This window comes from Lycium ferocissimum, chromosome 9 (assembly GCF_029784015.1).
Source record: "Lycium ferocissimum isolate CSIRO_LF1 chromosome 9, AGI_CSIRO_Lferr_CH_V1, whole genome shotgun sequence".
Classification (NCBI taxonomy): Eukaryota; Viridiplantae; Streptophyta; class Magnoliopsida; order Solanales; family Solanaceae; genus Lycium; species Lycium ferocissimum.
In genome coordinates this window covers 23,213,381-23,236,524 of record NC_081350.1, presented here as the reverse complement: position 1 = coordinate 23,236,524, position 23,144 = coordinate 23,213,381, and the positions used below count along the sequence as shown (strand labels likewise).

General features: G+C 34.1%; 2 protein-coding genes across 11 annotated transcripts; both read left to right on the top strand.

Moving 5' to 3' along the window:
- The first annotated feature begins 7,312 nt into the window (after positions 1 to 7,312).
- On the top strand, positions 7,313 to 13,199 carry LOC132029936 (uncharacterized). 10 transcript variants are annotated; one of them, XM_059419357.1, is made up of 11 exons: positions 7,313 to 7,483; positions 8,291 to 8,418; positions 8,603 to 8,663; positions 9,424 to 9,494; positions 9,916 to 9,980; positions 10,152 to 10,196; positions 10,275 to 10,355; positions 10,943 to 11,010; positions 11,873 to 11,951; positions 12,225 to 12,385; positions 12,797 to 13,199. In XM_059419357.1, the coding sequence occupies exons 2-11, from the start codon at positions 8,310 to 8,312 to the stop codon at positions 12,861 to 12,863; spliced, it is 807 nt and encodes a 268-aa protein (XP_059275340.1). In that variant the 5' UTR covers positions 7,313 to 7,483; positions 8,291 to 8,309; the 3' UTR covers positions 12,864 to 13,199. The 10 variants fall into 10 exon arrangements, with proteins under 10 accessions (XP_059275340.1, XP_059275341.1, XP_059275336.1 ...); XM_059419358.1 differs by having other exon boundaries at positions 8,274 to 8,418; XM_059419353.1 differs by having other exon boundaries at positions 7,313 to 7,570.
- Positions 13,200 to 16,590: 3,391 nt separating this feature from the next.
- Positions 16,591 to 22,757, top strand: LOC132029935 (autophagy-related protein 18a-like). Its single transcript, XM_059419350.1, has 5 exons — positions 16,591 to 16,743; positions 18,621 to 19,594; positions 20,791 to 20,995; positions 21,941 to 22,067; positions 22,395 to 22,757. The coding sequence occupies exons 2-5, from the start codon at positions 18,740 to 18,742 to the stop codon at positions 22,498 to 22,500; spliced, it is 1,293 nt and encodes a 430-aa protein (XP_059275333.1). The 5' UTR covers positions 16,591 to 16,743; positions 18,621 to 18,739; the 3' UTR covers positions 22,501 to 22,757.
- Positions 22,758 to 23,144: the final 387 nt, after the last annotated feature.

Sequence of the window (23,144 nt, the reverse complement as noted above, 5' to 3'; positions counted from 1 at the left end):
ATATATGGTATTGTAAAACCAGCTTTAATTAAATATGGCATGGATGAGTCATTTTGATAACAAAGGATAAAGATAAATGAGTCAAACTATCGATGATTTAAGATAAATGAGCCATTTCCTATAGTTCGATGGATAAATGAGTCATTTCCTATAGTTCGATGGCATAAATAAGCCAAACTATTGACGAGTGACATAAATGAGCCATTTCTGATAGTTGGATGACATATTTGAGCCTTTTCCGTTGATTTTAATCAATTGTGAAACTAACCCTTGTGGTAGTGTTAACTGGAGTAGTCTCGTTTATTTTTCAACCGCGTCTTCGAATTTGACAGATAGTATGTCGGGAAAGGTATTATCTGGTTGTCCTAACTTGGAGAGTTTGGAACTAGATAATGTTATGGAAATTGTTCGTTTGGAAATCGGTTTTGTAAAGCTGACATCTTTAAGTATAAAAGATTTTCAGAATGAGAATCATGACCTTTGTCTCGAAATATTAGCGCCCCCCCCCCCCCCCCCCCCCCCCCCCCAATAACTGGATAATGTTATGGAAATTGTTCGTTTGGAAATCGGTTTTGTAAGGCTGACATCTTTAAGTATAAAAGATTTTCAGAATGAGAATCATGACCTTTGTCTCGAAATATTAGCGCCCCCCCCCCCCCCCCCCAAAAAAAAAACAAACCCCGCTAATTAAATATTTGCAACTTTTGGGGTACTGCGACAAAATAAAATTGAATATGGCTTCACTTATCAGTGCAATGCTACATATAGCTTTTGATGATTTAGTAGATGAAAACCGGAACTTGGAGGAGTATAGCTATTTTAAGGAAATTCTTCATAGTGTTGCCCATGTGGAGAATCTTGAATTGGGTCCCTGGTGCATCAAGGTTTATACATACTATTTACTATACAAAATTTAGATTTTATTTTTTTCGTTTTGTTGACTTTTTATTTGCTATAGAATTAATGAGTTTAATAACAGTAATAGAGCCATTACTTAGGATAATCTGATAACTAAGTTGATAATTACTAAAGAATTACATTCTCGTGACCAAATTGGTTGTACAGTGGCAGGTGATAGAAATAATTTTTTTTGAACAAAATTTTGGATGATGAATTGTGAGAATATGGCATTGGCAATGGACAGAACACACTACAAATTTGGATTGATTACATTCATCATGCTCTTTCTTTAAGTCATGTTAATGGGGTTTTTGAAGTGTTTAAAGGTCCATCTTTGAATTCCCAAACCAACCTTGAACACCTTGATGTGTAAAAAACCAGTCGTATAGTCCAAGTTGATTTATGAATTATTCAACAATTAGCATGCCATTAATTAAGTGTTGCATTTCCTTATTTTGACATATTTGGGTTATAAGCTGGGGGCAAATTTATGCATAAATTTTGGGTCATGTGAACACATGGTCACTCGACTAAACTCGATATATTATTTGTATAATTCTGAAAATATATCTAATATTAACTAAAGCGAACACACACAAAATAAAAGTGAAAGACTCGGGTAGAGGCTATATTTACATCCTCAAGGTCACGGGTTCAATCCCTAGCTTTCTAATTATACCAAGTCCCAAAAAGCAAAAAAAAAAAAAAAAAAAAAAAACTCCATGGGATAATCTACAACGAAAAGTTGATGTCACTATAAAATTTTATATCTTATCTTAAAGCAATGGTGAACCCATCCTCATGAAATCCTAAATTAGTCTTTGGTTATAAGTGCCTTTCCATACTGGAGTTGAAAGGTTGGCAATCTCCACCGTCAAGCATGAAATTCTTAGAAATTGGCACAGCCTTAGAACAGTTGGACTTCCTTGAAATTAGCAGCTTTCTGTAGAGTTCACCGAATCTTGAGGCATCGACCGTTGACTGATACAATCATAGACCAAGAGTAAGTTTCCTTTTGACATTTGTTTTTGTTACTTCATGTTATTAATATCAAGAAACTATTAGTGGAAGATGAAGACTGTCTGTATCAACATATTTCTCATCTTAAGTGTTTTAGGAAAAATCATAAAATTGATTATTCTGTGTTGTGTAAGGCGTTTCGAGGAACTTTGTTGTTCTCTCAGTTTATTTTATTCAAGAAAATAGTTCAATTTGAGTTTCTTTGACAAAATTTCAAGTTTATCATCATCAAAATTGATTGTATGAGTTAGACAGTTTTGCATTCAACTTTTTCTCTTTTGTAGTTGTAGGATAAAGATGTTTAACAAGGGTACTACTCACCTTCACACGAGGAGATAAAGGATCCACTTTTTTGTTTTAAGAATAAAAAAGTCAGCTTCAATGAAGCTTTTTAACATCTTTTTTATTTTTATTTTTTGCGTGTGTAGGATCTGCTCATTGCTACATTGGAAGACCATTAGTTTAGCTGCTCATTGCTACATTTGAAGACCATCAATTTCATTGACTTTCATGAATCACTACGTAGATATGAGTTTGTACTACCTTTTGGGAGATATCTGCTCAAGAATGCAACAGTGTTAGAAAAGTTCGTCATTGCTGCCGAATTCGAAGGGAGTGATGTGCCTCAGGATTATGTAAAAATGACACAGGAGCTCCAAAGCTTTCCAAGATCCTCCCCCCACGCTTCAGTTGTCTATTCTTATTGATAATTTTTGACACCTATCGTTTGTATTGATCGCAACATACTTTGACAGATGTCATTTTGTGTTTGGAAAGGGTTTATAGCTGATAGACAAGGGTTGGATTGCTGTTGTCAGTATCCAAGGAGTTGCTAGTATTTTTTTCATGTCTAAGTAATAGTCTGTACATTCTATAATCATCATGTAAGAAAGCTTGTTCTAAATGTTTTGTAGTTCCTATTCACATTGCTGAAACCTAAGCTTGTTTTTATACTATGAAAATTTAAGGTTGAAAACTAGTCCGCCAAGATAATACTGGAAGATTCATTATGCGTCTAAGGACTTGTTTCATTGGCCTATGTTGTTGTTAATTGGTGGAGAAGAAACTTTAAAATATTTGAACTTTCCCACCACCTTTCCGCACAAGTAGAATAGTTGCTCTCTTCCACTTTATTTCTTTTCTACCAAAGAATTGGAGGAAGATGGTGAGGAGGTTGCTTTCTCCAGGAGTTCTTCTAACTAAGGAAGGTGCTGAATTACTCAATAGCATTAGAGCTTCTCAATAATTTCAGAGTATACTGGTTATCCAATTTATTATATGAGCTTCGTAGAGTAGAACCCCTTGATGTGAATTCTGGTGCAATTCGCAACATCTATAGCAGAACCTCTTTCTGAATCAAGAAGATCTCTAAGCTAGGACGTCTCACCTGTTATATAGTCAATTCCATTGCACGTATCTCAGTTTGCTGTTGTGACCAGTCTACCAAGTCAAAGTCCAAGGTTTTCACGTAGTCTAGAATCCCAGGTGTCTGTACTGCAAAACCCTGCTTTTCCTCCTCAGCATCCCTGGGCTCCGAGCACAACCCATGTGTGAATGCTTTCAAAGCACTCTACCAATGAGAGGAGAAGAGCTCCTATGGTCACTTTTCAATACCCTGGAAGAGAAGTGGTAGACATGGAGAATAATGTTTTTCCCTTATTACGTTGACAAACATTGTTTAGTCCCTTGGAAGTATTGCAAATAATGAAAGCAGAGAAAAAATGCTCTTCTAATAAGCTTTGACAAGAGCAATTGATTGTTGATGGATTCCCTTTGAAGCCTGATGAGACGGCAGAACTCTTCGGATGACAAGGAATTTGAACTTTGGGGAAAGGTAACTTTGATTATTGAAGTTTAACTAATTATTCCTTGTAATCCTTATTGGGAAGTAAGAATGTCAATGCAAGATCGACTTCTTAATTTAACAGGAAGGAAAGAGAAACCTGACAGAATTGTGAGTTCAAATCTGTAGTTTACTGGGAAAACTAGTCCTCATGCAAGCAATGGAACCACACAGGTCTATATTAATGACCGAGATAAAGGAACTCCAAGTGCTTGAGGTGTGTCCTTTGTACTACCATTAAGTTGCCATTCGTATCACCAATATTTTAGGGCAATAAAACCTTTTAATATCCACTATATGATCGAAGTTTTTTTGTTTGTTAGCGACTTAGTGGTGAAAGATATTTCCTCGTTTTTGCTCAAATTTCTCACTTATTGTCATGCTGCATCTCTTATGGAATTCTTCCACAAACCTTGACTGCAGCATTGATTTTTTCCAGACCCTATTACTGCTGCAATCATTTGTTGCTGGCTTGTCCTCCACAAGTGTTTGGTAATTTTACCGATTTGCTATGAATTTATTAAATATACATTCATGTTATCATTTAAAGCTCTGAGATTACAGGTCCAAGAATGATTTGGAAAAGGAAAGTCAAAATGTGCCTTATGCTTTGTATTTATCATTAAAACTAGTTGAACTATGAAGTAGTCCCTGCTCGTGTTATGATTTTTCTATTCTTACTTTGAGACTGCTGGCTGCGTTTTGAGTCGGGAAATCTGGGCAGAAGGTATTGGATACCTGTAGACTGCTGGCTGCATTTTGAGTTGTTGCAGTCTTAAAATTCTTTGAAGGATTATAATGTTTGAGATTATACATAATTTAGCAGAAAACAGGATTTCAGTAGGAACAAAAGAAACTGCATACTTGGAAAAGCAGAGTCCACATTCATTTCCTTTCCATTGGGAGAAGGTGTTGTGGAAAGTAAACACACTGCCAGTTCCATGACTGTGGATGACTATCGAACTAGCCTTTTACGGTCAAACACTTAGTTAACACCATCATAGAGTTTGAAGGAATGCGAACTATTTAATGCATGTACTTTAATGGCGAAGTTACTAAAATAGCTTAGTGGAACATTAACTTAGCCTCCTGCCCTTTTGCTAAAAGAAGGTTTGGGTAGAACTATGGGCCAATCAATAACTATTTCATTAGATTTTAGTGTAATAATGCCCTGACCCTCTTAGAAATAGGTAATTTGAGGAATTTGGATGTGCTCAAAAAGATCCTTTTTACATCAAACTTTGAACGCTAACATGAATTTGCTGAAAGCTGAAATATTATGCTTATTTTCTTGAACCTTTCATAGTTACTTCAGCTGCACATGCACTTCAGTGGTTACTTCAATTTGCATCATATTGAAGCTGAGTGGTTTTTTCTGCCACAGTGTTCCTTATAACCAAAACATATGATGAAGTGTTAAGCTTTTCAAAAATGTCATCCAATCATACTCTGGTAACCTTTGACATAAGCCATGCACATATGAAGCAATTATAGAGCTTCTTTCTCCTCCTGTCCCTGGTTATATGACTTTCTCGTTATTTATAAGCCAGGATAAAATTTCATTGATGTCAAAGCAGCTCCAAGTAGGTACTTGTCAAGAGCTTTACAAGTTGTGTTCCAACATGTTGGCTTTGGTCTCATATGCCAACTTCATAGCTTCTATCTCAACACTATGTTCCGTTCGGCTTTAATAGAAACAACAGTTTTCTGAAAACCTATCTTTGAGCAGCTTGAAATAAGAGCCTCCACAGGCAAGCCAAATCGAATTGAAATCCACGAAGCTTATGGTATATTGCGAATTAGAATCCAATGTTTTTTAAACATGTGTGGGGACATTGTTCTGGGATAGAAAACAGAAGAAAGCAGTACACCTAATTTTCACGATTGCGTCCAAGTGTAGTAGAGAATCTATATATGCTTTGGGGCATCAGTTGATAACTATTGATAAGAGAAGAGCTTAATCACCAAAGAAAGAAATGGTAAGGTATGAAATTTGCCTCAATCAATACATGACCAACCTTAACGCATCTGCTTCATGAATTCAATATCTTTGCACAAATTTCGTCGTCGGTTTTCTGCATATAAAATGTAACTCAACCTTTGTTATAGAAAACAACAGATTAAATGGAATGAAAAGAACATGATATAAATTAGCTTTGCTGGTGTCTCAATTAAATTAAAAAGAAAAATAGCTGGAGTTTACCCCTATTTTGATCTTCTAGTCTCTAGCAATGATGTTACAACTTGGAGGACTAATTTATTCAGATAGGAATTTATAAGGCCGTGAGCTTCTTTCTTCTGCAAAAAGTTTTGGTTGAAAGCAACAGCTTTGGCATTGCTTGGAGGACAATTAGGTACAAATACAATTTGTTTTCAAGGCTTATTTGCATTATATATTTAATATGGATTATTTTCATCTCCTCTACCCACCAAATGACCTTTCTTAGTACTCCATGTATGCTTTCTTTGAGTCAATGAACAAATCTTTTTTCTTCTCGTGATAAATTATTGTCACTCCTCTTAGCAAGGATATAGCCTGTGTTATGGATCACCCAGCGTAAATACAAATTGTTCTCATTTACTCTTACAATGCTACTAAATCTACGCCCCGTCACTCTTTTCCTAAGTTTTTATCGTATGGCTCATAAGTTGAATACCACATACAACTTTGAATATCTCTTTTGTACTCTATTGGAATCAGGTCTCTTTCTATGTTTTTCGATCATCTTATCACTTCTTAGTATAGCATTAAGTCCATTTCCAGCACCATTTTTTCGTCTACATTTTTCCTCCTGCTTCAATTTGACTCTTTCTCTTCTTGTCATGTTGAAATGTCTACCAAATACTTCAAGGAAACAGAAGGATAAGCTTGCCAAGGAAGACAACACTATGGCTATGTTAGCACATTAACCTATGGCCAAGCATCACTACAAGAAATTAGGTTTTAGTGACGACCTTATGTAGGGCACCTTTAGTTGCCGTAGTAGGTAAGTGAATTTGTTGCGATCCTTATAGTCGTCACAGAAAGTAAATTTTATTTTGCAATTATACTTAAATCGCATTAAGTACTAAAATATTTATCTCATCCTGAACAAAATTTGATTCAAAAGTACTTGTGACGACGCATCAAATTTGGAGCTTTTATACTGACTTTTATGTTTGAAAAATAAATTAAAAAATGAAACACTCTCATCTTAGATTGTTTTTAGATATTAGCTTATACTTTGTTTTGTTAAGAAAAGAAATATCTATGTATTTTCTTTGTTTAGAAATTTTTAGCTTAATTAAATTATCTTCAACTTTTTACAATTTTTAAAATATTTTAAGAATCTCTCCAATTTATTGAAAATTGTGAAATAATATTGCATTAATCCATTTCAAACTTATTTTTTTTCCTATCTTGCTTTCCTATATTTTATTTAATTTTATATACTTCATATGAAATTTGTCTGTTAGTGAGTTATTTTTATTTTTCAAATTTTCTTTCTTTAAATAATTTAAAATAGATAAAATTAAACCTTAGTAGTAACAAAGAATTTATACTTTACTCAAAAATGGTACCAGCAGTAACAAAGAAACCCAAATTAAGTCACACTTAACCCAAATTTCCTCTCTAATTACGTCCACAAAACCCATTTCCCCCTAATTAATTCGTCTCTTGTCCAGCAATTAGGCGAAAAATTGGGATATTACTTGCGATCTACTATGAAGGAAAACTTTGTAGGTTTTAAAGAAGCTTCTATGATTCTAAAATTCTTGATTTTATACAAAATGTTTGTCAACCATTTAGAGGACTTTTTTTAATGGGTAAATCTCACTAGTTCTCTGATTATACAGATCCACACTTTTCTAAAAGCTACTAATATAAGAAAAAGTAGAAGGTATATCTGTGTGTGCTTATTTAATTTTTTGATATTCTCACTGATTTACAGGTAAGTTTTTAAGTTTTGGCTTGAATTAACGGTCATCCTAGACGAGGGACTGTAGCAACGTGGGTTTTTGGTATTACATGTTAAAATATGTAAGGGATGGGTGTACTTCTTACGTCGAAAGTTGGGCCCAAAATTCATTTCTTTACATGGTATCAGAGCAAGGCTCGTCTCAATCATTATTTCCCGATAGTGGGCCCCATATTAATATGTCTAGCCCTGAGCGTGAGGTGGGGTGTTAAAATATCCCACACCGGTTGTTTAAGGATGGTTGAGATAGGCTCAAGATCCATTTCTTTTACGTTACAGGCCTGATTTTTGTAATGTTGTAATGGTTAGAGAAGTAGATGAATCTAAGTAGTTGTGTTTATTTGGTTGATATTGAAGGGGTATTTCAGTGAGGACGAGTAGGTTAGATATATTCTGTATAGTTCTGTTGATTTGTTCTGTCTGATTCTCTTGCTTTTAGTATGGTTCTGATGTAAGTTTATTTTTTATAGTTCTGTTTGATTTATTCTGCCACATTCTGGGGAGGTTCCTGTTTTCTCTTTAACTCATTTTAGATTTGCATGCAGATACAGTTCTGTGCTATCTGTAGTTCTGCTAGTAAAAATTAAATGGAGTGGCTAGTAATTATCGTTACATTGGTTGTGCTGTGGGTGGCTTCACTCTTGAAGATTCTACTAGAATCTCTGTCTGCCTCACAAGCTGCAATTTTAAATGATGGTATGTGGTGACTTCTCTACGAAATATCAATTCTTGTTTTCTTTTGTATTTACTGGCTGCCTCGGCATTGTTATTCACTACTCTTTTAGAATCTAAATACAGGCACACACACAACTTCCCCTTTAGTGTTTGTTCTACAGCTAGTTGCTTCCCTTCTTAATATGTATATTCTTTTATGTTTCAGGTGGAGTGTTTGGCAAGAGAAATGTCTTGTTGGTTATTGCTCATCCTGATGATGAGTCTATGTAAGGTTGAACGTGTTAACTTTGAGTGGTCATTTTTTTCGTGTCATAATTTTTTTGTGAAATGCAAACTTTTGAATAGCTATAGGTGGAGTTGCAGGCTAAGACATTTGGAACTATATTTTAGCTGTGATCAAGATTATGAGAGCCCTATGTATCATTTGTTATACAGTAATACAAAGTTGCTCAGTCGAAACAAAATTTAATTAGTTGAGCTCATAGTTGAACACACATTCACAGAATAAGAAGTCCCATGAATTCGTACGTCCATCTTGAAATTTGGTGGGCTCAACTATAAGATTCAGTTATTACCCCATTGTTAAATATAGGTTATTAAAGAACTGAAATTTGATTTGTCTTTATACAAATTATGATTTCAAACTTTTTGTTTTGGTTTGTTTTGTTAAGCATATAATGTCCTGATACATATGATACTTGAAAATCTATGACCTAAGAAATGTTTTCCTTTCTTTTTATAAATTTTTATCAATTTCCTTTAGGCTTGTTCTAAGAGGCATCCTTTTCTCGATATTTTTCTTTGCAAATTGTGTTAAAAATGTAGTTGGTAACAAGTATCATAACTCTCGATGTAAGTTGATTGATTATGTGTCTCTAACTATAGATGTCAGTTCCCACATATGATACAATGACCTTTTAATGTTTAGGCAATCTTGTTATTAAGTAACCAATTTTGTATCCAGCTGTTGTACAGAGGATTACTATTGAGATGATAATGACTTATGGTGCTTTTTACTCTATATAGGTTCTTTACTCCAACCCTTAATTATTTGTCTTCGAGAGGATGTAATTTGCACATATTATGCATGTCAACTGGTAAGTCTTTTAAAATATTTCAATTTCCGTTGCAGATGCTGAATCAAAACATTTCGTTTATGCCTAATTTTTGAGTGGCATGCGTAATTTGGTTGCCGTATATATATATATATATTCAAGACACAAAAAGTGAAACCTAAAATGAAAAGTTGATTTTTTGAACCAGTTGAAATACTATAGCAATTGATCTTCTTAAAAGTATGATCCAATTCAAGCAGTGTTGTTAAACCTGTGTTTCGCTTCTGAATTTGAATTATTGCAGTTCTTTTCAACTTTAGAATGTTTAAATGATCGGAATGCAAAACACTAGAACTGTTCTTTAGCAAATCTTTATCCTAGTCTCCTAGATAACCAAGAGTCTATTACTGATGCTAACTTTCAGTATTTTGTTTCTGCTTTGTCGCATTGTACTGAAATATAGGTAATGCAGATGGTATGGGCAATGTCAGAAAAGAAGAACTTTATTTAGCCTCGATTGTGCTTAAGGTGATGTGAATTTTAATGCTAAATCTGTCATCTTTTATGTTGGCTTTCATGCAATTGTTCCTGCATTCCTCTATTTTCTGCGGATTACTATAACAGAAGTTTTTGTAAAACGTTTGAAAAGCTAGTCAGATATGAGTCATTGATCTTTCTCTTCTCTATTTACTCATATAGGTTCCACAAAAGCAAGTGAAAGTCCTTGACCATCCAGATCTACAGGTATTCTGGTTGTATCAGAACGGTATATCTATATGTTCTTAAAGTTTAAGCAGAACTCTAAAGCCTAGTTTTGACTAGGATGGTTTTGGCAAATCATGGAACTCTAAGTTATTGTCAAAGATTATCAAGGAGGAAATTGTCAATAGTGCAATTGATTTGGTAAGTGATTTAAGTAATTATCTTGTTCAACTAAGATGTCCTTCCAGATAATCTTCAGTAGCTTGTGCTTCTTTGGTAGCATTAAGTTTATGCTTCCTCCCGTTGACTTCATTGTATAAGTAGCTTTTCTACTTTGCTAGATTAAAATCTTGATCTGAAGATATATCCTTTGTTTATTTGTTCATTTTATTTGAATTTAAAGAATATAGTTTTCATTTCAGGTGCCATGAATCAATTTGATTTGATTTACCCTCTACTTAATTGGAATTTATACGGAAGAATCCATTATTATGACTTAATTGAGGCTTACCATTCTGGATTTTAAGTAGAGAAACCCAATAGAGTGGATTACAAACTCCTCACCTGGTGTCTACAAAATATACCAAGTACCTTTGAAACTAGTGCAAAATTTTAATGTGATAGACCCTTGTATTTATGCAAGCTTTAATGTTTGGTATAATATAGGACAGACTTTCACAAGGGAAGACGAAACTTGCATAAGGATAGATGGGGGCAACCTCATGCAGTATCAATCAAGGGAAATCTTATATATTCGCCTTTTCATCTCATGGACATTTGTTTTCCAGGTCATAACTTTTGATAATTACGGAGTCTCAGGTCACTGTAACCATCAAGATGTTCATCAAGGTGTACGGTAAGTTATTCATCATATTCTGGTAGCCATTGGCAGTACTTTTGCAAATGAAATTAGTCACCATATTCTGGTATTACTTGGAAGTGCTCTTGCAGATATTTAATATTATTTAGTGTTGACATTGATATTTAATACTAGCAAAGTTTCATAATGTTCCTGTTTTTTTCTAGTTTGATATCTTATACTTGATTAAGTTTTTTGAATAGGCATCATTAGAAGGGATTCTTTACTACTCTTTTCTTGAATCTATAATTAATTGACATGCCGATAACGTGTTGTGTATTTTGTATGACAAGGAAACATTGATGAGTTGGAAACTCTTCTGTAGATGTAGGACTTCAAACTAAATCTTCTTCAAGACTCGGCAAATTAACTTAACCATAATTCTCCTGTTATGATAATCATGTTTATACGTTTAGTTTAGGTCCTATGATTTCTTGGAGTCTTTTAGTCATATCAGAGATTTTATATACCAGTAGAAAACTATGAAGAATTCTAGTACTTTTTTTTCTTTTAGTTATGATGACATCTTGAGATGAGCTTAAATAGAGTGACATGGTCAGCAAGGATTCATATAGTCAACTCCAACTTGGGTTTGGGATTGAGGCATAATTGTTGTTGTAGTATACTCTCCCACTAGTCTTCTTTTTGGTAGTGAAATATGCAAGGCCTAGAATTAGTAGATTTATTTTTTTATTAAATTTCCTTGCAATATTGACTTTGTTAAAACATAGAGGTCGCACTTCTATTTTATATCTTTCAACTGCCCATGCTGTTGATAAAATTTGTACTTTAAAAACAAATGTCTTTCAACTTCCATACTTTGTAGCACATCTATATAAAATGGCTTCTTTATATGCAGAAAACTATTGCAAGATTCTTCACATAAAGAAGTTGACGCCTGGGAGCTTGTGAGTTCTTCCCTTGTCTCATTACCTGTCGTACTACTTGTAGATTTTTATTTTAGTTTCTTGGGAACATCATACAACAACTATGTCTATGTCTCAATTCCAAGCAGGTTGGGGTCGACTATATAAATTTAATTGACCATGTCGTCTCTTTTAACTCTTTTTCTTGGGAGTACCATGGCTTGAAGAATTGAAATGTTAATTGGTTTTGCATTTCTATGACTATGGTTGGAATCTAATTTGCCTATCACAATTTTATGCTTTTTAAGTTTTTGAAGTGGGAGCTTTGTGCTTAATCATTTTCAGGTTAGCACTAACATATTGCGCAAGTACAGTGGACCAGTTGACATATGGTTGTCGCTCCTATCTGCCAAGTTTCATTTAAGTGGAGTGGTGCATTGCTTGCTAAATGAACATCCCAGAAGGACCTTAGCTGCAATGGCTCAGCACAAGAGTCAGTGGGTTTGGTATGTAATACCTTTGCTATTGTCTTGCTTAAGATGGTATGCGAGTAAGGGAAGTTTGAAAAAAAAAAAATAATAATAATAATAAAGGACGAGAAGATATTCATTTCCTTTTGCCTCTGGGGAGTTGTGGTTTATTCCATTATGGGAGGAAAGGGAGAAGATAAATCAAATATAAAGTAAATGATCTATAAGACACATCCTCTAGATTGCAAGTTATCACACAGTTGTCCTTGATGTATAACTTGCAGTATACATCAAGACATTTTCTAGAAAAGTAATAACTCTTGGGACTAATGCATCGGTAGATGCTTAAAAGGGGTCTTCCCAATAGCTGGGTGTCAAAACGTTTTCTAGATTGCAGTCCACACACATTACATGTTGTTGTAACTATCTTTTGGTTTGGCTTTTCAGGTTTCGCAAGCTATTTGTTTCTTTCTCAAGTTACACATATGTTAACTGCCTTAAGAAGATCAATTAGATACATGCAAGGTTATTGGTTCAACAAGACACTTGAAAGGAAGATCAGCTAGATGTTGGTTTAACAACACTTAAATGGGAATAGTAGGTAAAACCACTCAGTTGATCATCTAAGCTGAAGTTCCACATCTCAAAGTTCCCGGCAGTTTTAGAATTATTGGTAATTGCAGAAATAGTTAGAACCAGCTTTTTTAGTTTGGTTCCCCACCCGGTGTCCGGTACCTACATTGCGGTCCGACTTCATGCTCTTTTTATTAAATGCTTCATGCTTTTGTTTCGGTGAAAATATGGTTTTGGTGGCACAAAGCATAGTTAATCAAAGACTAGTTTTCCTTTATCTCTTTCTTTTTTGGGTTCCTCTTTTTAACAACATTGTTGCCATATTTTTTGTTTAAGATTTGAAAGTGTCTTTTAAGAGTGGGTTTTTAACCATTGGCTAGAGAGCGCATGATTACTTCTTTCAAATAGAATAATGTTAGTCCATCTTAGTGAGCGGAGAGCAAATTGAGGAAGAGAAATGTAAAGCTTGCACTGCTTTAATTTAACTCCATTTATCCGTAACGAACACTTAAAAACTTGTATAAGATAGTTGCAACTCGAATGTCGTGAATTGCCCTTTTTCTTATATTTTTATGTTACATGTATAAATGGAATGGTGGCGGTGAGAATCGAACACATATTATATTAAAGATTTTCATGGGAATCACTACTCAATGTCTCAATAGGGTCGAGTGCTCTTTGACATAAGGTACAACAAAAGAATAAGAAAAGTAAAAGATTCTTAAGTGGGATAACCATAATTAAGAAATAGCTTGGTAGTCCAAGCATGCAACCGTATGTGGTTTAAGGCCTACGCGTAAAACTGAATGAGGAAATAGCAAGATTTGGTCATCCTCACAGGGCTAGTTTTGTAATTTTGGATTTTTCTGTAAAACTGCCACACGTCCTCACTCGCTTTCTTAGGGCATTCACACCTGGCCAACAGTTAAATCTCATTAATTGTTGTGTCTTCTCTATCTTTCTTCCTAGAAAGCCAACTTTTTTAGAAAATGGAGAGAGAAAGACATTGAAAATAGGAATTAACAAACCTAACGTCGATTTTAATCCCTTCAAAATATAGTTTTAGTCTTTGTAATTAGTACGCCCTCTTTCTCAAATTATTTATCGTGATTTTTAAAAATGGTTATTTTAATATTTGTCATTTTAAAGTTCAGAATAAAATTAGTTTCGTATTTTTTCTCCATTTCACCCTTAATAGTAATTGTTCTTCAAGACTACAAAATACCTCAATTATGGGTATAAAGGACATATATATAGTAAATATTTAATAAAGAGGGATTAATCTTAAAACATAAATAAGGGTAAAGTAGTTGAACTTTTCTTAATCAATTTTTCTTAAGAAGCATGTAAAAAAGAAACACGACAGATAATTTGATATAGATATAACATAGTAGTAACTTTTTGTGGTTGGTAAAAATTATACAACTTTGGTACCACATTTAAAAATCTTTTACTTTATATATATGTGCTTGGATTATTATTTAATAATATCCTTATAAGGTTATTAAGTTAATTTAGGTAAAGATACTAAACTAAAATTGTATAAATATTTTCTTGTTATGCTTTTTTGATTAAAATTATGTGAAACTTACATAAATAGCTATCTTTTATTGGCTTCTAACTAGATATAACTATAAAATACAAAATTATCAAGCGTAGCTACTTTCTTTAAAAACGCGTGTATTTCTGTTTTTTTGAAATATAGAGAAATACAGTGAACAGTAAACACGCTTCAGTGAAATCAGGAGCTATTTATGGAACAAATTTTTTGAAATACATAAAGAAATACACGGAAATACAAAATCGGGTTGAGTAAAGATAGGCTATATTACAGATTCTTGTTTTTCTTTTTAAATGGTAAGTTAAATTAAATCAACCATAGTTCACGCATTCCATAACAGCTCACAAATCTCTCTCAACTTTTATCACAATCAAAACATTTTGAATTCAAAAACCACTAAAGATCTGAAAACTTCCAAATATAGAAAAATGTACGCTGGAATACAATGAAATATGATTGATTGTTTAAGATATATAAAGTTGTAGTATGTGTATATACAATGGAATACAATGAAATATATCAGAAACTATTTCATAAATTAGAAATAAAAAATGCAGAAATACAGCGAAATACAGTGAAATACAAAAATCGTGAAAACAAAGTGGAATAGAAATAGGCTCTACACAAAAAAAAAAAAAAAAAAAAAAAAAAAAAAAAAAAAAAAAGATAAATAAATTGAAATACAGCGAAATAATACACTGAAATATATTGAAAAATTAGATATACTGTTTGTTGATACACCGAAATACACTGAAATATCGAAACATTTTATCAAAACATTGGTGGCAATGAAGCTCCACAACTCTCATCAATGGTGTTTTACAACAACAACCTATTCTCTTGCTCCTAGATGATGCTACAATATCATATTGCTATAATCAATACTATTCTTCATCACTCATAAGATAAACAACACCACATGATTAACAAACATAAGAAGGATTTTCCTCTTATTTCGGCCTATCCATGGTGATTTAGCAAACGAATTGTTATGGCTGAGCTTCGGCTATTGGCGGAGATCCTCCACTGCTTTCTTGTTGCCACTGGTGTATTTTTGCTTGGAGTATCAATATCCGCCATTAAAATGGAGAGTTAGAGTTTGTTGAAGATACTCTAACAGTGGCTGAAATATATTAAAAAAAAAATTGAATGAAAAGTGAAGGTAAAGATGATGAAATTTATGAAGAATTGAAGAGAAATAAAACAAATAACATAACGAAAATTAGTTACCTGTAGAGATTGGGTAACTGATAAGGAAGAAGAAGAAATCGTGCTAATTATGGTGAAGAATAATGGAAGTAAAATACGGTTGTGAATTGAAGATGTGAGAGAAAAATATTTGTAAAAAAAAAAAAAAAAAAAAAAAAAAAAGAGATTGTGGGTAAGTGAGAGAGGTACCTTATTTTTAGGGAAATACACTGCAGTTACAAAAACAAATTATAGATGGTAATTTGATAAATAATTAAGCTACCAAAAATAATTTAAAAAAAAGGTTGCTATTACTAATAAATAAGTCTTAGCGGTAGTGATGGACTGTAAATTTTCCTAAAATTATTATATTTACTTTTTGAAGCACGGGCCTCCTGCAACTAGTAAAGTAATAGGAGATAATGGTCAATAACACATCTAAAGTATCATGTTTTGCAAGTTTCCTATCCAAACTCTGAGGTGTTTGTATTTTTTATTTGAATTATCGTTGACTATTTATCAAAACAATTTTCAATTATCAGTTGTTTTCCTTTCCTACCTGATAGGGTTTAAGATTTTCAAGTAGGAAAAGGGAACATCAGATAATCGAGATGTGTTTTGATAAACAGTTAGAAATAGTTTAGGTAGGAAATACAAACACTCTGCAATTCAAATAGGAAACTCGCAAAAATGTGATACTTAAGGTGTTTTTTTTTTTTTTTTTTTTTTTTTACAGTATCTTCTTTTTATATCAATGGTATCAAGAATTTTCTTTGACCAATTTTTTGAATCATGGAAAAAAATTCTTTTCTTTCTTTTGGGGACATTTTGATTGGAAAAAAATATAGTCCTTCTTGCTTTCAAGCCAAGCAAACGTAGAGTGTGGACCTACACCCAAAACTCAATAAGTGGCCCCAAAAAAATCCCAAAATCCAATTTCCAAATAAATACTGTACATTCTTCCAAGTTCCAAGAACCAAACTTTCGATCACCTTCTCTTTCACTCCCTCACTCTTCCCTTTAAACTCAAAACCCCAAAAGCTCTCTTTTCTTTCAACACCATTTCCTTCCTGTAAGTTTTTTCTCCTCATTCAATTATCTCTTTCACTCTTTGTACATTTGCTTGTAAATACTCTCTCTCTCTCTCTCTCTCTCTTTTTTTTTTTTTTTTTTTTTTCTAGTGTTGGGTATTGAAGCAAATTTGATTTCTTTTTTGCTTTTTGGATAAGTGGGATAATCATATATGTATGTGGGGTTTTGAATTTTATATGAACACACATACACATATATGTATTGTTTACTTATATACTGTATGTTATTGTGTCAACCCTGTTTGTGATGCCTTATGTACTTATATTCTCGTTTCACTCAAAGGGTATGCTAAAGAATGATGGGTTTGGTATCATAAGTTCATCTCTGATCAATGGCTGGCTGGAATAATTTATATTGCATTTTGACCCTGCATTATCACGCGTGTTTTCCGTTTTCTTTTTTGTCTAGTGGTAAGAGACTAAGGGGTCGTTTGGCTGCTGGTTATAGTTATTGCAAGATTGTAAACCGGTAACCAAACACCTTACTTGGTGTCCTGAATTTTATACATAGCAACTAAAATGCTACCAAACATGGTACTAGTTATGCTGGTTTTATACATGAATAATTCACTTCCTAACTAGCAACCAAACGATCCCTAAGAGCACAACTTATGATGTGTGGGTTAGACGCATGTCACTGCTGCACACAAAATCTTGGCATTTGGGTGGAGAATGATAGAGGGCGGACCCATTATCTATCGAGTTTCAAACCATGGGTCACTACCGACATGAATTTAAAAAACTTATAAATTCGACCTCTTTGAGGAAATTGGAACAAATGAGATTATTTTGAAGTAAATTAGATTGTAGAAACTTGCAGGTTGAAGTTGAACTAATGAACTACATATCAAAGTCTAAACTTCTTGGGGTAGAGTATATGAATTCCCTTTATCTATTCAACTCAATTTGGATCCATTTCCAAGTAACTCGGTATTTAGATACATAGTATTAAGTGTATTATTACAGTGACTGTCAGCTTAGCATAATCCTCTTCCTTTAGGCTAACTTGAGAGTTGATACTAGCAACGCTTTTCAAAGCTCATATAGGTGATGTCATAAAAAAGTATGTAACACGAGGAATGTTTGTGGTATTACTAATCCTAGTACTACTCTTCCCAAGTTGTATTATAAAAGGAGAAAAGTGCTAAGGTTTGTTGGGTTTTAAGCGTAAAGCACACGGCTTTAGTGAAGAACAAGTTATGAAAATGTATTCATTTTTCAAGAATAATTATAAGCACAAATAATAATATTTGGTGCCTTAGTGGCTACACCAAACCTGCTAAGCAACACAAAACATTCAGCCTGTTTTGCATCTAGTTTCAGGGTTTAAGTGCACATTAAGCGAGTCATTACATTGTGACCGAGCACGTTTAATTCTGAGTTTTAAGATCAAATTCACAATGTATTTTATACTTGAGAATCTTAAGCATTCTTTGGGCTGACAGAAGGACTTGTATCTTTCAAGGAAATTTATATACGTAGATCATGTTCTGATTCCATTTTCTTCAGCTCTACTTCCATTGGTGATTAGTTTTGGTGTCATGCTTTTCCACATGATCGTTGTCTCTTACCTACTAGAACTAGAACTTTTTTGATGTTCAACCTGTTCAACACTATATAGAATGTAAGTATTTAATAGTCACTTTATAGTTAACCATGTGATTGTTTTACTCATTAAAGTTTCCCTAGCCCAAAAGGCCTCTACTCTTAGGGAGATCCTATTGACTGGCTATTAAAAATAATCTTTGTTTGGCTAGTGTTTGGCCATTTTCCTTGAAATGATTTTGTGCTGATCTTTGGTTAGTTATTCCTTGTTTATTAGTACAGCCAGTTTTACGTCTTCTGTCTTTTGATGCAGATCGATGACTATGAATCTGAAAGCTTTGCTTTAGTGCCATGCCTCTCAGTTAGAAACAATATATCTTTCTTACATTATAATTATGCTTGATACTGAATTTCATCTACGTATCCCAGTCCATGGCCACTATTTCCTCGTTCTCCCCTCCCATTCCACTCCCAAATACTAGTTCAAAGTTTCAGTCTCCAATGCTTCAACCTTATTTAGAGCAACTAGAAGCACAACAACTTCAGCTGCAGCCAGCTGTTGTTAAACAGGTAAATGATGAGCCTCTTCATGGTTCGTCTATCCAAAACCCTGAATCGGGTGTTAGTTCTAATCATGCTTCTGTCAAACATTCGGTAACTGCATACCATGTTTCATTCAATCAAGACTATGGCTGTTTTGCTATCGGCACTGATCGCGGTTTTGGAGTATTTAACTGTGTCCCTTTCTGTGAGTCTTTTTGTCGATACTTTGAAAATATAGGTGGTATTGGAATTATTGAAATGTTCTTTCGCACCAATATATTAGCCTTTGTTGGACGTGGAGATCATCCGCAATATCCCCAAAACAAGGTCATGATTTGGGATGATCACCAAAGCCGTTGCATCAGTGAGCTCTGTTTCCGGTCGGAGGTGCGCAGCATCAGGCTTCGACAGGACTGCATCGTGGTAGTTCTTGAGCAGAAGATATTTGTCTACAATTTTTCTAATCTGAAGTTGTTGTTTCAAATTGAAACAACAACAAACCCAAAGGGCCTCTGTGAGGTTTCACAAACTGCTGGTCCACTCGTATTGGTGTGCCCTGGTCTGCAAAAGGGTCAAGTTCGGATCAAACATTATGCATCAAAAAGAACGAAATATATTGTAGCACATGACTCAGTGCTTGCATGTTTTGCTCTTACTAGGGAAGGCAACCTGCTGGCAACAACAAGCACCAAGGGTACACTAATCCGGATTTTCAACACTCTAGAAGGTACATTGTTGCAGGAGGTAAGGAATTATTCTCATCATTGTTTTAGTTTGATTCTACTGTTGCATATTCTTTTGTTACAAAACCTGAAGTGATAGCAGCATTTCTGTTACTCATACTATTTTTTCTCCTCAGCGGGCCAAAATAAGAATACTTAATGTAGGGGATAATGACATTGTTACATGGGGTTGAATTTTTTTATGTTGCTTCTTTAGGAGTGTTCTCCCGTTGATATTAGTTTATTTACCTTACCTTTTATCGGTCTTCATTTATACTGTTCGTATGATCATTCAGCATGATGCTTGACTGGCTAATCATCCATATTATGAGCCCGTTTGGCTTAGCTTATAAGTTGCTGAAAACAGCTTTTATAAGCTGTTTTCAGTTTTTTTGAGTGTTTGGCTGGCCAGCTTATAAGCCATTTTGTGCTTAAAATAAGCCCAAAAAATAAGTTGGCCTGTTTGGCTTAGCTTAAAAAAAGCAGCTTATAAGCTGTTTTAGTTGGGCTACCCCAACTTATTTTTTTTGGCTTATAAGTTGTGCTTTTTTTAAGCCCATCCAAACAGGCTCTATATCATATAGTTATTTGTGCCAATTTACTGGAGCTTACTTGTTCCATAATTTCCTCATGATGTTTTACCCTTGGCTTGTTAACCCCCATCTGGGTCAACCACTGCATTTAAAAAAAACAATATTTGAAATCAAGAGATCTGTATGGTCTCTCACCCTTTTACCCCCTGGAAGTGGGCGGAGCCAGGCATAGCCAAGGGGGTTCATCCGAATCCCCTTCGGCAAAAAATTACACTATTTATACATGGTTAAAATTATTTTTATGTATATTTAGTAGATGTTGAACCCCCTTAGATTTCTTCTTGTGTTCCCTTCTACATATTTTGAACCTCCTTAGTGAAAATCCTGGTTTCGCTAGTGCTTGGAACCCACAACAAATTTGATAGACATGGTTTGTTAGTTCTTGTTTTTCTATCTTGAATGAATTTTTCTCCCATAATTACAAGAGTAATTTCTACATTTTGTTATTCATAGCATGGTGCTGGACATACTTGATAAAGATTGAACATTTTTATGGATTTCTATTTCTTCTTGGCCTACCTACAGGATTTATCTAAACTTTCAACTAATTGAGTCATTTAACTCTCCTTCTACCAACTAACAGTGTTTTAAATGCTTGTCTTTTGCTAATTCACGTATGATTAAGGTAAGAAGGGGTTTGGATAGAGCAGAAATATACAGTGTTTCATTCTCTCCAACTGCTCAGTGGCTAGCTGTCTGCAGCGACAAAGGCACTGTTCATGTTTTCAGCCTCAAGCTCAATCTAATGAACTTGAGTACTAACAAGTCAAATAGTTCTCCCGACTCCCATGTTCCTGTGGCGGCATCTAGTTCATTCTCCTTCATCAGAGGTATGTCTGAAGCAGATTTAAAGTTTCTAGCTTACATTCTTAAAACTTAGATGGGTATCCATTCGTGCTCAATAAAACTATTTTGGCATTTTGGTATGGATATTTACAACTCCTGTTAAGCAATAAAAAATGTTGCATGTAAATTTGTAACTCTGCACTAAGAACATGACCTTCATTTCCTGATTTTCAGGTATCTTTTTAAAATAGTGAAAATATTCTACTACATGCACTTTCATATGGGAATTGCAATCACTACCATAGAGAGCAAACTTCTGTTTCTTGAAAGGACACCTTACTCTACATGATACATTTTTCTTCTTTGTGTATTCATCAAGCCACAAATATTCCAGAAGGGTTTACTCGACATAATTGTACCACGCAGTTAAAAAGCTTTCTGAAAGTGAGTCATTTTAATTGTGGTCTTTCAACATTGTGTGGTTTATAATCAGTAGTATATGTTGACTCTATAAGTTAGTATAGAGCATCCTCTAATGCCACTATGGAGTATAATTGTATAATTTTACTTGCTTTCTCGTTTGTAATGATGAGCCACACGCGGTTGGGTGATTAACTTTGTCATGGCTGATGGAGATTTCTTGTCAACTGGCCATATAATAGATTTAACCTTATTTGCTTCAGCTGAACTTTTGGGTCATGTAAACCAGAAAATGCTTCTTTTGACATTATGATGCACAGAGCACGGTCTATAATTTCTGTTCCCACCTCTGTGATTTTGCCTGAAGAATATACCTTGGGGCCTTCTCATATATAGTTATTGTTATGTCTTTCAAGGGAACTTTTGCTTGTCCCGCTTCATTGTATACTAGGTTATCACCTGGCACACTATTGCCACTTCTTCTGATGATGAAGTGCTAAACTCTTAAAGGTGTTCGACTGTTTTTACTTATTTCAGGTTCTTGAATTCTTCGTGCTTAATTTTTGCAGGAGTGCTTCCAAAGTATTTTAACTCAGAATGGTCTGTGGCTCAATTCCGGCTGCCAGGAGTTTCTAAATACATTGTTACATTCGGTAACGAAAAGAATACACTGATAATTCTCGGCTGGGACGGAAGGTTAGTTAACTCTTGCAAGGATTTTTGTCTTTCTTGTAACATAATCTTCTTTGCAGTTTTGCCACCTACTAATTTGGTTTATGTTTTTGTTATTAAGGACTAATGATTTTTGTTTTGTTTTCGGAATACATTTGTTTTGACTGGTGTTTTTTTGGGTTGGTTTTTGGACAAAAAGTTCATCAAAATCCTAAATGTTTTAAAGCTATCATAAAACTAACTTCAGCTGAAATATATTATGTGCTCAATGATCGGCCATGGCATATACACACTAGTTACTCCTCATAGATACCTTCCATTAAATTATTGACATGTCAATGTGTCATGCAGCTTCATTAGATGCAAGTTTGATCCAGCATCCGGCAAAGAGATGACTCAGTTGGAATATCACAACTTTCTGAAGCCTGAAGAGCCTTGTAATGGGAAGTATGGATGACATTCGCGCCCAAGAAGGATATTAAATCTTCCCTTACTTTGCCCTTCTTTTGCACATAGTAGGTAGATGGCGTTTTAAGGTACCTCATATATATAGCTTGACATAACATAGCAAGTTACATACAGCCAACAGTTTTCAACCCCTTAATGTAAAAAATGAAACATATGATTTTGTGGTTGTAAATTGAAAATGTATATTCAGAGTTCAGAACAACAAGCAGTTCCTAGCAGTAAAAGATGCATGAGTTTTCCCTCTCATTCTTTACTACTTAATTCGTTCTCACTTACATGTTACCTTTTTGGTGCAATGCTATCTGCTGATGAACTTTTGCACCTTGAAACCTCTATGTTTTCGGCTAATTTTGAGTCCTTGTATTACACTTTGTTTGAAATTAGAATTTAGTTGTTCTATTAGTAGATATAGAGAAAACATACAATCATGTACATTGGAATTTTTGCTTGAAAATGTAGACAGGCTTGGGTTTTGGCAATAAACAGTCAAAGGGGTCTTTTTTAACTGAAAACATTCTAAGAAATTTATGAAGAAGTTGTTGCCAAAAGAAAAACGGTTTAACTTCTTAAATTAAAATAATGTATATATAATATAAATCTAGGAATAGAAAATGTGATGTGGCACCTCTCTTT

Coding starts and splice junctions, on each gene's coding strand:
- LOC132029936 (XM_059419357.1), top strand. CDS start 8,310: ATGGAGTGGCTAGTAATTATCGTTACATTGGTTGTGCTGTGGGTGGCT. Junction 11,952..12,224: donor CCCTTGTCTCATTACCTGTC/GTACTACTTGTA, acceptor AATCATTTTCAG/GTTAGCACTAACATATTGCG. Junction 12,386..12,796: donor CACAAGAGTCAGTGGGTTTG/GTATGTAATACC, acceptor TTGGCTTTTCAG/GTTTCGCAAGCTATTTGTTT.
- LOC132029935 (XM_059419350.1), top strand. CDS start 18,740: ATGGCCACTATTTCCTCGTTCTCCCCTCCCATTCCACTCCCAAATACT. Junction 20,996..21,940: donor TTCATTCTCCTTCATCAGAG/GTATGTCTGAAG, acceptor TAATTTTTGCAG/GAGTGCTTCCAAAGTATTTT. Junction 22,068..22,394: donor ATTCTCGGCTGGGACGGAAG/GTTAGTTAACTC, acceptor TGTGTCATGCAG/CTTCATTAGATGCAAGTTTG.